Source organism: Perognathus longimembris, chromosome 5 (assembly GCF_023159225.1).
Source record: "Perognathus longimembris pacificus isolate PPM17 chromosome 5, ASM2315922v1, whole genome shotgun sequence".
NCBI classification, from domain to species: Eukaryota; Metazoa; Chordata; class Mammalia; order Rodentia; family Heteromyidae; genus Perognathus; species Perognathus longimembris.
The window spans coordinates 51,904,001-51,918,743 of NC_063165.1; the positions used below are offsets into that span (position 1 = coordinate 51,904,001).

Below are 14,743 nucleotides of genomic sequence, written 5' to 3' on the forward strand. Positions count from 1 at the left end.
CAGTCTTTAGATCTCAGCTTCCTGAGTAGCTAGGATTTACAAATATGAGCCATTGGCACCCGGCCTAACTAGACTTACCAATATGTGTTTAAGTTTTCAAAAATCCTGCTGGTTTGGGCGGGTGCTGGTGGCTCACAGCTAGAATCTTAGTTTCTCAGGAAGCTGAAATCTGAGGATTTTGGTTCAAAACCAGCCCAGGTAGGAAAGTCCATGAGACTCTTATCTTCAATTAACCACCTGAGAAACAGAAATGGAGCTGTTGCTCAAAGTGGTAGATCACTAGCTTTGAGCACAAAAGCTCAGTGCCTAGGCCTTGAGTTTAAGCCCCATGACTGACTCCCCGTCCCCGCCCCCGCCAAAAAAATCCTATTGATTGAAAGATAAAACATGAGTAAAACTCTTGAGTCTATCCAGTAGATTAGAGTATGCTGTAACTGAAAGAGTGCTAGGCTGGGAGTTAAATGTTACTATTGGCTTTCTGTGCAATTCAGGTAAGACACTAAATTTGCTGATTGTTCAATTGCACAACAAAATACTGAATCAGAGTAATAGCAAAATTACCCTCAGTGGTTCCTTCATCTTTTCTGAGGGAAGGCAATAGACAATATACTTCTGGAATTGGGGAGTTGATAACCAGATTAAATCACACGTTCTGTTTCCTCTTCCACCCTGCGGTTGTCCCATGCTGCAGCCATATAGGCTTCCTGCTGCACGTTTGTCTTAAAGTACATTCCCTTCTGCTTAGAATGGTCTTCCTTTGATGTAAGACTTTCCCCTTGTTTTTTTTTGTGTGTTTTTTTGGCCAGTCCTGGGCCTTGGACTCAGGGCCTGAGCACTGTCCCTGGCTTCTTCCCGCTCAAGGCTAGCACTCTGCCACCTGAGCCACAGCGCCCCTTCTGGCCGTTTTCCATATATGTGGTCCTGGGGAATTGAACTGAGAGCTTCATGTGTAGGAGGCAAGCACTCTTGCCACTAGGCCATATTCCCAGCCCCTCCCCTTGTTTTTTTCTTTTTCTTTTTTCTTTCTTTCTTTCTTTTTTTTTTTTAAGGCAAAGTTTTGCTGTGTAGCCTAGGCTAGCCTCAGTTCTTAATCCTGCCTCAGCCTGAAATTATGTATGTCCCTTCACTCCTCTCATCTTTGTTTTCCTTCCTAGTACTTTCTATACCTGATTCATAGAACATTTGCTGTCTCCTTCCTCTACTGGAATGAGCTTTGCTTGAGAAATTGTTATTTTATGTAGTAATATCAGAGCAGTGTTGAATGAATGATCTTAAGACTATAAAGGTAACTAAAAATGGGCTATATGGCCTTTTTGGCTCTCTGACCAGCACCATGGCGGCCGGCAAGAACAAGCGCCTTACAAAAGGCGGTAAAAGGGAGCCAAGAAGAAAGTGGTTGATCCATTTTCTAAGAAAGATTGGTATGATGTAAAAGCACCAGCCATGTTCAATATAAGGAATATTGGGAAAACACTAGTCACAGATTCAAGGAACCAAAATTGCATCTGATGGCCTCAAGGGTCAGGTGTTTGAAGTGAGCCTCGCCGATCTGCAGAATGATGAAGTCGCATTCAGAAAGTTCAAGCTCATTACTGAGGATGTTCAGGGCAAGAACTGTCTGACCAACTACCATGGCATGGATCTCACTCGAGACAAAATGTGCTCCATGGTCAAAAAGTGGCAGACCATGATTGAAGCTCATGTTGATGTCAAGACTACAGATGGTTTTTTGCTTCGTCTGTTCTGTGTTGGTTTTACTAAAAAACACAACAATCAAATCCGCAAAACCTCCTATGCCCAGCATCAGCAGGTGTGCCAGATCTGCAGGAAGATGATGGAGATCATGACCCGAGAGGTGCAGACAAATGACTTGAAAGTAGTTAATAAATTGATTCCAGACAGCATTGGCAAAGACATAGAAAAGGCCTGCCAGTCTATTTATCTACTGCATGATGTCTTCATTAGAAAAGTAAAAATGCTGAAGAAGCCCAAGTTTGAATTGGGAAAACTCATGGAGCTCCATGGTGAAGGTGGTAGCTCTGGAAAAGCTACTGGGGACGAGACTGGTGCTAAAGTCGAGCAAGCTGATGGATATGAACCACCAGTTCAAGAATCTGTTTAAAATTCAGAGTTTTAATAGTGACAAATACAAGGCCTATTTGTGATGGGGAAAAAAGGGGCTATATGTAACCAAATGTCGTAACCCAAGCCTCACAGGCTGGAGGATCCTGAGTTCGGGGCTAGGGAAAACTACATAGTGAGACCATGTCTTGATAGTTGGCTTAGCACTCTGAACTTTGAATCCAAAAGCTGATTCTAGGTGCCTGGTAGATTACTGGAATTTTGAGTGGAATAGCAAATGTTATTAGGTGGTAAAGGGTATGTATTAGGACATAAAGGCTATGTTTCTCCCTTGATGGTAGTGTCTGTTTATTTCTTTGTATTCACTTTTCCAAGTATAGTTGGTATATATCTGTTGTACATCTGTTATTTGGGAGTAACTTGCATTTTTCGTCTTACTCTGGCACTGGGACACCTTTTTCTTTTAGAGGTGTCATTTTATATGGTTTTGGTAATTCTCACATCTGAAAGACACATGGGAGTAATAGTGATAAAGGGTTAAATTTTATTGGCTGCTAATAATGTGCAAAAGCACCTTTTCATGTGTTTCCATGTATTGCCTTGTTATTCTCAACTTAATAAGACAGGTGCTTTTTCTTTTCTACATTTGCTATTTGAGGAAACTAGAGCGCTACACACAAAAAAGCTAAGAAAACTGCTGAAACAATCTGGCCAATAAGTTGAAGAGCCACAGTTGGAACTTAAGCCGTTTTTCTTCAGAGCCCATGATAAAAAGATGGAAGACTTAACTTTTGCTATTTTCTAATAGTGTGACTTTTGACTAGGGAAACATTTGCCTCGTATGTGCCAGGTCCTGTGTTTGATCTTTAGCACCACAAAAACAAAACCAAACAAAAAAAACCTGAAATCAAGGGCTGCGAATGTGGCTTAGCGGTAGAGTGCTTGCCTAGCATACATGAAGCCCTGGGTTCGATTCTTCAGTTCCACATACACAGAAAAAGCCAGAAGTGGCACTGTGGCTCAAGTGGTAGAGTGCTAACCTTGAGCAATGAAGCTCAGGGAGTGCCCAGGCCCTGAGTTCAAGCCCCAGGACTGGCAAAAAACCAAACAGAAGGAACAAACTGAAAGCAAGTGGGAGGACTTGATAAAACCAGGTTTAGTAGGCTAAATGAAAAATAGTACTTTCTATTTATTGTTTTGTTTACAAGCTACAAGCATGAGCATTAAAGCCCTGCATTCACATTTTCATTTACCACTTCCTACTTTTATGACCTTCAGCAGGTCAGAGGTTAGTAAATGAAAGCTGGTTGGTTCTGTATTGATGACTGCATTTCTTTCTCTTATTCAGGTGGATTTGTTTAAAAAAAGTCTTCTGTTGATTCCTATTCACCTGGAAGTTCACTGGTCTCTCATTACTGTGACACTCTCGAATCGAATTATTTCATTTTATGATTCCCAAGGCATTCATTTCAAGTTTTGTGTAGAGGTAAGTTAACATCGTGCCTAATTTCTCATGTATCTTACAGTTGGCAGAGTTATAGCGTAGCTCTAGATGTAGCAGCAGAAGACTGTGACATAAAGGAACAGTTTCTGCCAGAAAAGTGTTGGACTCTTAGCAGAGGACAGGACAGCAAGACTTCCTGGCAGGGAGAAGAAGCTGTCAAATCTGGATCCCACTCTGAGAAACAGTCCCAATTTGTTTTGTTTTTTAAATTTTATTGACAAGGCAGTAAGGCAGTGAATACATTTCTTGTGATATCTTAAACCCTCATTTCCAATTTGGGTTTTGTTAGTGTTTTCATCAGCTTTTCCTTTACACTTTTTTTTTTTTTTGGTGGGAGGAGGGGGCACAGTACTGTGATGTGAACTCAGAGCCTCCAGATTGCTAGGCAGGTACTCTACTTGAGCTACCTCCTAGACCCTTTTTCTTGTTTTTCCAGTAGGATCTTGCTTTTTGTCCTGGCCAGACCAGGACCATGATCCTCCTGTTTATCCTTCCCATGTAGTTCTAACAACAGATCTATGCTATCACTCTCAGATGTTTGTTGTTTAAAGTGTGTGTGTGGGGGGGGTTGTCTTAGAAATTTTGTGCTCTGGCTGGCTTCTAACTGCAATCCTCCTGATCTCAACCTCCAAGTAGCAAGGATTATAGGCCCCGAGCCATCACTCGCGATTTAAAACTGCATCTTAAATGTAAATAGGAACTATTTTCTTTGGTTTCTTAAGAGTTGAGATTGCGGGGCTGGGGATATAGCCTAGTGGCAAGAGTGCCTGCCTCGGATACACGAGGCCCTAGGTTCGATTCCCCAGCACCACATATACAGAAAACGGCCAGAAGCGGCGCTGTGGCTCAAGTGGCAGAGTGCTAGCCTTGAGCGGGAAGAAGCCAGGGACAGTGCTCAGGCCCTGAGTCCAAGGCCCAGGACTGGCCAAAAAAAAAAAAAAAAAGAGTTGAGATTGGTTTGTATCTTCAAGCTAACTTCAGTAGAATAAATCATAACCCAAGAAAATCAACTGGCACAATATTAGATTTTAGCTAATACTAATATTAATTCAGTGAGAAGGTAGGATACAAAAGCCAACCCCCCCCCCCCCCCCAGTAGATCTCCTGATGTCCATCCTACATAGTCAAGATCTAGTTAAAGCTGAGTGTGGTTGTTCATTTCTGTAATCCCAGCTGCTGGGAAATAGAAGGATTGCAGTTTTAGACCAGCCCAGGCAAAAAAGTTAATGAAACCCTATTTGCAAAGTAACTAAAGCAAAAAGGGCTAGGGTAGTGGTTCAAATGGTATTACCTGCCTAGTAAGTATAAATTCAAATTCTAGCACTACCAAAAACAAATACTAAGGATTCTCTCTAGACTGGAATGTTGTTCATTTAGTTTTAGCTTTATTTTATGCCTTATTTCCCTCTTTTGAGTACTGGCAGTGATGGAGACCTTATTTTTGGGTAGGCACTAGTGGCTCATGCCTTTAATCCTATCTTCTCAGGAGGCTGAGATCTAAGGATTGCAGTTCAAAGCCTGCACAGGCAGGAAAGTCTATGAGACTTCAGTTAACCAGAAAAGAACCAGGAGTGGAGGTATGGCTCAAGAGTGCCAGCCTTGAGCAGAAAAGAAAGGAGACAGTGCCTAGGAGCTGAGTTCAAGCCCCAGGACTGACACATAAAAACGGACTTTTTTGTTTTTCTAGTATGTAATTTCCAAATACAGCAAGTTGACTTACTGTTGGAAACAAATACCAGTATCTACACTGTGAGCACATAGTACAGGGAGAGTCTGCCATAACAATATGGAGTGAAAGTTCTGACATATTGTTCAGCTCTAAACTTATAATGCATGGTCTACTCAATTATATGAGGCCACAGTCTTTCCCTTTGCTTCTGTCTGCTGTGGGCAGGTTCCATTTTTCACAGACTGATGGAACACAGCATCTGTGTTGTGGTTTCTTTTTAACCAGAATATAAGAAAGTATTTGCTGACTGAAGCCAGAGAAAAGAACAGACCTGAATTTCTTCAGGGTTGGCAGACTGCTGTTACCAAGGTATGTATATGTAATATAAATGACACTGAAAGCTGAGCCCTGGGGGTTCACTGTAATCCTAGCTACTCAGGACACTGAAACCTGAAGAACATGGTAAAAGTCTGTGAAACTCTTCATCCTCAGTTAACCAGCAAAAAGCTGGAAGTGGACGTTTGGCTAAAGTGGTAGGGCATTAGTCTTGAGCTAAAAAGCCAAGCAAGAATGTGGAACCCTGAGTTTAAGTCCCAGAACAGGCACCAAAAAACAAAAAAACAGGCATGTCCACAGGAAGTGGTAAAAAGTAGTGATAAGAGGAGTCTGGAGGAAGTCCTTGGGAGGCAACTCAGTATTAACCTGCTCATTGCTGTTTCTCTGAGCTTGCCAGAACAGAAAATGTCAGTCATTCATCTTTTGGACAGTTGCTAATGTTGGTCTACTGAGAAAAGTTTGGTTGGGGCTAGAGGTAGCACTTTCTTTGTGGCTTTTATTTCCATGTACACTCAGAATAATGCTAAAATGACTTTGAGTCTTATGGAAGTAAGGGTCAAGTAAGATCAATCATGTTTGGCCCTTTGACAGTGAAGCTATCTGTAGGACAGAGTGTCCAGGGATACCCCCTAAATTCTGTCTTGAATCCTGATTTCTTTTTTTTTTTTTTTTGCCAGTCCTGGGCCTTGGACTCAGGGTCTGAGCACTGTTCCTGGCTTCTTTTTGCTCAATGCTGGCACTCTGCCACTTGAGCTATAGCGCCACTTCTGGCCGTTTTCTGGTGCTGGGGAATTGAACCCAGGGCTTCATGTATACAAGTCAAGCACGCTTGCCACTAGACCATGTTCCCAGCCAAATCCTGATTTCTTAAGAGTTTTCCTGTCACCTCACTTCATCCTTACAGCCTGTGAAGGAACTCGTTTAGGAATAAGCAGCATCTTTGTTTTATAGGTGAAAGAACTGAAGCTTGAGTTTAACTTTCCCCGAAAGACAATGGAACCATTGATGCAGGCAGGTGCTTGCACTCGGGTCTGTATAGATCACTGATCCAATGCTTTAGGCAGGGCCTTGACATAGACCTTGAGCCCAAACCCACCAAGACAAGATTAATTCATCCATGGGCTGAATCAGTGTGTTTCTAACCAGAACTGGACTTTAAAATGTTCTGAGTTTCTCTACCTGGATATATATTCTCCCTTAGCCATCACGTTTCATGTTCCCTCTTGGTTCTGTAGGAGCCAGTGCTTTGGGAAACACAGTCCACTTTTACTTGATTTTTTTTCAAAGTGAAGGTTGCCACCAGAGTTACTATATCTGAGTGTTTAAGAGTCCAGGCCTTTGTCCTTTGTCCTCTGAGCTACAGTTCCCTTTTTGTTTTTGTTGTTTTTGAATTGATAGCAGGTAGATGTTTCAATAGCCTTTATCCGATTTCCCTATTTCTCATATTTGGGTAAATGTCCCCCGTCCCCCCAGTCCTGGGGCTTGAATTTGGGGCTTGGGCACTGACCCAGAGCCTCTCTCTGCTCAAGGCTAGCACTCTTACCACTTGAGCCACAGCACCATTTCTGGCTTTTTCTGTTTATGTGGTACTAAGGAATTGAACCCAGGGCTTCATGCATGCTAGGGAAGCACTCTACCACTAAGTCACATTCCCAGCCTACATGTTGTTCTTGAAGTTGTGATTGCCACTTGATCTCACTTTTCTTGTGGCCAGATGCCTCCATAGAGTTAATGTACTAGTTGTACTAATGTATTAGCAGTATATGCTGAGAAAACACAGCTTTTCCACTGCTTGCTTGTTTGCACATAAAAGCTTTTTCTTCTGTTGAAAGAAGTACTTATTTTAATGACCATTTTCTTTTCCTTCTCAGTGTATTCCACAACAGAAAAATGACAGTGACTGTGGAGTCTTTGTGCTCCAGGTAAAGAAATACTGTTTTTTTCCCCAAAATATATGAGTTAACTTTGTTGTATTTAGAGAGGAGGGTGGGCAGTGTACATGGTGTAGGCCTCAGCTTTCTTTCTCTCCCTGGAAATCGTGAAATGGTGGTTTCTGTACTTGCAAATTATCCTTAGGAAGAACTACCTTCCAAGGCCAAAACTGAATGGGGATTGGTAGTAAGCCACACCAGAGACTGACTTGAGTTGGTCCTATCACAGACGTTGGCATTTACAGAATTGACTTTTTAGAAAAACCACTGGCAGACAACCTGAGGTCTTTGAAATAAGTATTTTTATAAGGGCTGTAGTAAAAAACTCAGGCTTGGGGGCTGGGGATATGGCCTAGTGGCAAGAGTGCTTGCCTCGTATACATGAGGCCCTGGGTTCAATTCCCCAGCACCACATATACTTAGAAAATGGCCAGAAGTGGCGCTGTGGCTCAAGTGGCAGAGTGCTAGCCTTGAGCAAAAAGAAGCCAGGGACAGTGCTCAGGCCCTGAGTCCAAACCCCAGGACTGGCCAAAAAAAAAAAAAACACCCAAAAAACTCATGCTTGGCTGGGGGGTGTTGGTGGCTCATTCCTATAATCCTCATTACTCAGGAGGCTGAGGTCTGAGATTGCGGCTCAGGCAGGGAAGGCCTATCTATAATAAATTACTCCGGAAAAAGCTGAAAGTAGTGCTGTGGCTTAAGTGGCAGAGCGCTAGCCTTAAGCATAGAGAGGCTTGGGGACAGCACCCAGGCCCAGAGTTCCAGTTCCCAGGACCAGCAGCAAAACAACAAAAAACTCATGCTTGAAGGCCTCCTCGACTGTCTAAAAGAGTAATGGAAAAAATTGACACATGTAATTATGAAGGAAATCACATAATTATAAATTTGCAAACATCTTGGAAAGTTCTTCATTCCTGTATCTAATAAACATCTGGGGTGGGTAAATGAATTCAGATCCCATTTTTAATAGCCCATGTGAGGCCCAGCTGCATGCAGGATACATCCTTTGCTGCTTATCGCAGTATTTGGTCAGCAGGGAAGGGAGATTCCCTAACACACATTTGCTTGGAAGACTGATTCTAACTTGGAAGGAAAGGTAAAGCGACAAGTTCCACAGACGACTTTGCAGCTGTAGACTGTTAGGTCTGCCTGTGATAAATACATGGGGCTGGTATACAGCCCCGCATGCCACTTAAGTGCTTGTTTGCGGACCTTTGCAGTACTGCAAGTGCCTCGCCTTAGAGCAGCCTTTCCAGTTCTCTCAAGAAGACATGCCACGTGTGCGGAAGAGGATTTACAAGGAGCTGTGTGAGTGCCGGCTCCTGGACTGAGACTCAGAAGGGACTCTGCAAGTCTGACCAAGTTGGAGCAGATGGTTTGTTACTTGAATCTCCAAACATTTATTTGAATTTTTACAGATACTTCAGATTAGTGGTATTGGGCCACTATTATTACCTCAAAGTTATTTTTTCCCCTTTTCATTTAGCCAGCTACCATGTACTTTTTTAAATGTTCAGTTTGGTTTCATTTTTAACGTGTGGATTCCATGTGTCCCTCCCATATTTAATATTTATTATCCAAACGCATGCACATAGACAGAGCATGCAGTGAAGAGTATTAAAAAAAAAGCCTAGTAGATTTGGTGCAGCTTTTGAAACTTAAACACGAACTGAATACAGGTTCAAACGTTAACCTCAGAACCTAAAAAATGCAAAGATGATTCTGTTACAGCGGAACTCAAGAGTATTTGTTCCCTGGTGCATAAAGGGTGGCTGGGAGCAGCCAGTCTTTTTTTACTTTTACCAGCAGCACTTTTCACTGACTTCCCTCAGAGCATGAGATGCATTCCTTTTGAAGGGTGAGATGGAAGTGATTGTAACTGATGTGGCTCTTTGGTGTGTGGAAGCACACTTTCTGGCAAGCACAACTCCTACTTTGGGAAGAGTTGATTAAGGTATGAGAAAAAGGTGTCAGCCGTGGGGGGCCGTTATCTTAAGTGAGATCTCCATCAGGAAATGTAATACATGGCAAAATCTCATAAAGGCTTTCGCTATGATGCTGAATTTCTTGGCTTTTTCTGTTCTTGACCTATGAAAAAACTCAGCAAACTAGTGGTCAGACCAATGAGCATTCATCTTTCTCTCAAGGAATTTGCAAGTTGTTACTTCTGTTGTGTTGCCTCCTGTATGGAAGACATTAAGGTTAAGATCTACCAAATTCTATTTCCAGAGAGTATTTGGAATATAAACTTCAGGATGGAAGGCTGACTTCAGGTCTTCCAGGCAGTGAGTTTGATGGGAGTGCAGCACATGTATCAGAAGTCTTTCCCTCCTGTCTTCCCCGTTATCTCAGCAACACCCCAGGCTCATTGGCTTCTGTACCAGTCGTGACACTCCAGCACAGGAGTTTCTTTTTCCCCTTTTAATCAACTTCATTCTCTGGGAACAGGCTGTAAATGTGGCTCTCTGCCCTTATTCTTAGCTGCATTAAGATATGGGCTGGGCTCCAGTGACTTACACGTGTTATCCTAGCTACTCAGGAGGCTGAGATCTTAATTCGAAGCCAGGTGCTGCAGAAAAGTCAGTCTTCAAAATAACCAGTGAAAAAAGCAGGGTCAGAGGCATGACTCATGTAGCAAAACACAAGTTAGTTTGGAGTTCAAACTCAGTTCTGGCAAAAAATGAAGATGAAAGCAAAGGATCTAGCCTTTTGCAATGTATTTAAAAGGAATATGCTAAACATACAGAATTATATTTTCTGAACTCAGGAAGGAAAAAGTGTATACAGAAACTTGTACTGAAAATTATGAAGTAGCTGACAAACAATACTTGAATTTATGCCTGGTTAGGTGAGTTGTAAAAGGTTTCACTTGGTTGTAAGATATGGCTGAGCAAAGTAGACTGCCCACAATTGAGTGTTGAGTCAGACTATGTTGACACACAGGGTTCCCAACACCAGCATTTGTTTGTCCTGAGTCCTCCACACTTAGTTTAAAACTGGTATTTCTTACTATGCCTCAGGTCAGTAAAAGACTGGGAAGCTGGGTATCGATGACTCACACCTGTAATCCTCCTTGCTCAGGAGGCTGAGATCTGAGGATCTTGATTCAAAGCCAGCCTGGATTGTCTTCACTGGAGACTCATAACCAGTTAACCAGCAAAAAGCCAGAAGTGGTAGAGCTCAAGTGGTAAAGCACCAGTCTTGAGCAAAAAAAAAAAAGCCAAGCAAGAGGGCAAGGCCTTGAGTGCATGCCCCAGTGAGTAGAAGCACTCCATACTGCTGCAGTTGTTATCACTACTAGGAAAGATGAGAACTTAAGAGTGGGGAAGATGCCTTCTTTAGGTTTTTAGACATAATCATGCCAACACAAGGTTCTTCCAAAGGCATCCTCTCCCCCTTTTTTTGGTGGCTGTACCAAAGTAGTTAAGTAACTAGGCAACTGACTCAAAATATATTGTATTAAAAAATTGTATGTTATGCTGGATGCCAGTGGCTCACGCTTATAATCCTAGCTACTGAGACTGAGATTTGAGGATCAAGGTTCAAAGCCAGCCCAGGCAGGAGTCTATGAGATTCTTATCTCCAATTAACCACCATAAAACCAGAAGCAGCACTGTGGCTCAAGTGGTAGAACACTAGCCTTGAACTGAAGAGCTCAGGGACAGGGCCCAGGCCCAGGGATCAAGCTACATGACCAACCAAAAAAACCTGTATGTTAGAGTGAGGAAATATCTCTTCTCCCAGTGACAGACCCATCATGCAGGAGAGTTGTTTTCTTGTGAGAACTTTTTGTTACCTGCCGCCGTCAGCCCTGAGGCCCGCTGGTACGAAAGTAGAGACCTGAGCTGTCCATGTTTAGTTGCTCTTTCACTTCCTGCATGATAGGCACCCTGAGGTGTGCCTCCCACCCAGCATGGCTAGCCTAAATGTTGAATATTTTCAGTCTGTTTTAAATACATTTCTGTCATTCATGAACCTTGGTTCTAGCTTTTCCCTATGATCTCTATGTTCTTTGCTTTTCCTTACGATCTGTGCTTAAGTATAAACTTCTATTTATAAATGCTCAAGTCCTAGAATAGAGTCTTTTATCTTGTTTGCAGTAATTGCTTTCTTGCACCACTGACATTGCTGAAATATACTCTGGGCCATTGGTGAGACAGGCATTGCTTTACTGTCCCTAGCTTGGCACAGAACTGGGAGTCTGCCACAATGAAGGCATCCAGTGCCACTGGGGAGTGATTTGAGTACAGGCCTTGCAAGCTGCCCAATCCTCTCTATAGACTATCAGGGTCTAGTTGCTTCATTTTAGTGATCTTTCTTTTTATTAAATCTATAGCAATGTACTTAGATTAATTCAACTTTTAGTATTTTCATACTAAAATCATAGAGAATCAAATTTCAGTTAATCTCGCTAAGGGAAAAGAAGCTGCTGTTGCCAATAATCGTGCATTTTTGCCTTTATTTTCTGCTTACCACTGAATATGAGTAACACTCATCTTCAACTTATAGTTTAAATAAAATAGTGACAGATCTAACTGGGACACAGCACTCACCCAATCTGAGTCACCCTTTTTCTCTGCAGTTGTGCTTCGCTGCTTCCCTGGGTTATATGTAATTGTGGATCTGAGTGGTTCAGACCCTTCAGGTGAACTAATAGTGTGATTAGGTACACTATCTGTTCTGCTTCATTATGTTAAGAAACCAAGTTAATCAACAGTTTTAAATAAACTACATACTTTGTTATGTGCAAGGCTCTGCCTCCTGGCCTGTAAATAATTAAGACCTAGGGAATACCGTCAGAGAAGTGCTAACTGTATTTGGTTGTTCCAAAAGCAGACCGTGACAAGTTGTTTACTTAAATGGTACCTGTTGGTCAGACAAAGAATTTATTAAAAGATTATGATCATGTAAAATTGCAGTACTCAACCCTTCTGGCAAAATATTTTTTTGAAAAATAAACTAAATACCTTTATAAATGTGTGTTCTCTTGTGTTAAATAATGTGCACTATTTGGTGAATAGTATATTTTCTTTCTTTTTTTTTTTGCCAGTCCTGGGCCTTACTGTCCCTGGCTTCTTTTTGCTCAAGGCTAGCACTCTGCCACTTGAGTCACAGCGCCACTTCTGGCCATTTTCTGTATATGTGGTGCTGGGGAATCGAACCCAGGGCTTCATGTATACGAGGCAAGCGCTCTTGCCACTAGGCTATATCCCCAGCCCCAAATAGTATATTTTCTTAGTGATAATCCAGTTATGGTAAGGCTCTGTTACTAGTGACCAGTGTAGGCCCTAGCCACTCTAGCCCTAGAGATATTCATTAATACAATATTCTGGCCAGAGTGCTTGCCTAGAAAGTGTAAGGCCCTGGGCTCAATCTAATTATCACCAAAAAAGCCACTAGCCATGTGTGACTACTGAGCATTTAAAATATGGTTAGTGGGCTGGGGATATGGCCTAGTGGCAAGGGAGCTTGCCTTGTATACATGAGGCCCTGGGTTCAATTCCCCAGCACCACATATACAGAAAAAGGCCAGAAGTGGCACTGTGGCTCAAGTGGCAGAGTGCTAGCCTTGAGCAAAAAGGAAGCCAGGGACAGTGCTCAGGCCCTGAGTCCAAGGCCCAGGACTGGCCAAAATAAATAAATAAAAATAAAATAAAATATGGTTAGTGTGACTGAGAATTCCATGTTTAGTTTTATTTTTGTTACAAGCCACAGTAAGTGGCTGCTGTACATGGTACTAGATCTCTAAAGTGAGTCTCAAGCTTCACATATTTGCTAACAATGTAAAAGGACCCAATAATCCTACCCATTCTGACCCTTTGCCATAGATCACAGTCTAATGTTTGAGTACATGTCTGAGTTCTTTCTCTATAAAGTGAGAAATGGGTCACATGTTGCTCCTGAAATAAGAAAGTGGTGTGATGCCACAGCTAGCATCCTCAAATCCAGGACACATCAGGTCCTCTGAACCCTTTCCCTCCAATCATCTGCAGCACGTTTCCTGGAAATCCAATAGTTAAATGTTAATAGTTGCTGGGTGTATCTTTTCTTTACACAAGAACATCAATGCTTTGCCTTCAGGTGAAGCCATAACTAGCTGCAAATGCGAAGTTGAAATACACATGAAAATTCTATATTCATATTCTCTCCAAACTCATGTATACAATCCAGAGTAAAAACAGTTCAGAACACATCTTTCTGTATTATAAGGAAACAGGCAGAGAGTAATTGGTCCAACTTTATTGAAACCTGTTACAGAAGTCACAACCAAATAAGAAACACTGTCTGGGTTTCAAGGCCTGTAGAAATCTGAGTTACATTACCACAAAATATACATTAATCCAAACTACAGTGTAAAAATAAATTTTAACAGAAACTGTATCTTCACTGAATATAATTTTTTAAAGCATTACAATTGTTGCAGCTCTTTAGAAAATCAAGCAGTTTTAAATTAAAGAAGAATTCACTTACTATAAACATGAATCTAAGATATTCACACTGAGGTACTTCAGCCCAAATCTTTACAAACTAGTGAAAGAAGATACTTCATTACTGGATGAAAAGACTTTTTCATATGAGAGACAAACTACCTCTTGCTTTACAAAATGCACAGTAAATTCACTAGATTCCACTCTGTAGAAATGACCAGCTATTAAGGCTTGAACCTCAGTAGCACTAATTAGGAAAAATGAAAACAGACTTTAACGTGACAATTGGCTGAAATAGACTTTCTGCAGGAAACATCTCTGGATGCTTTTGTTAAGTACTTTCTTAAATCCTCCAACATTGCACTTGCCTGGCATGTACAGGGCCCTGAGCTCTATCCCCAGTACTACAAAACAGTGAAAAAAAATACAATTGTTTGATGTTTCCAAGATCACTCTGGAAATGGAAAGAATAAATTTGATGGCTCAAACAGCCATGTCAAGTGTCAAGGCAACATTTTAACTCTTATCTGGTGATCTCTTGCTATTTGACTCCATTTCTATTGCCAGTGCACCTGTTCCTTTATTTTAGGGTACCTGAGGTTCTCTGTGTTACAATAAAAACTTGCTTTTTTTTTTTTTCCTTTTTGCTTTAGGTAAAGCATTTACATCTTTTGAAAAAGTAAGTCACAGAAGTAAAGCAAGTAGTATCCTCAAGACCTTTTAAAAAGCCAACTATTTGGAAGTGCCGCCGTGGCTCAAGTGGTAGAGCACTAGCATTGAGCTGAAGAGCTCA

The 14,743-nt window shown here is 41.7% G+C and overlaps 1 protein-coding gene and 1 pseudogene across 1 annotated transcript in view; both read left to right on the forward strand.

Moving 5' to 3' along the window:
• Senp5 (SUMO specific peptidase 5) overlaps positions 1-11,077 on the forward strand; it is a 31,335-nt gene extending 20,258 nt beyond the window's left edge. The window contains exons 7-10 of the mRNA XM_048346880.1: positions 3,431-3,568; positions 5,541-5,624; positions 7,463-7,513; positions 8,743-11,077. Of these exons, the coding sequence (XP_048202837.1) occupies positions 3,431-3,568; positions 5,541-5,624; positions 7,463-7,513; positions 8,743-8,853 (384 nt within the window). The 3' untranslated portion in view covers positions 8,854-11,077. The remainder of the gene's footprint in view (positions 1-3,430; positions 3,569-5,540; positions 5,625-7,462; positions 7,514-8,742) is intronic.
• LOC125351832 lies at positions 1,326-2,149 on the forward strand (annotated as a pseudogene).
• Positions 11,078-14,743: the final 3,666 nt, after the last annotated feature.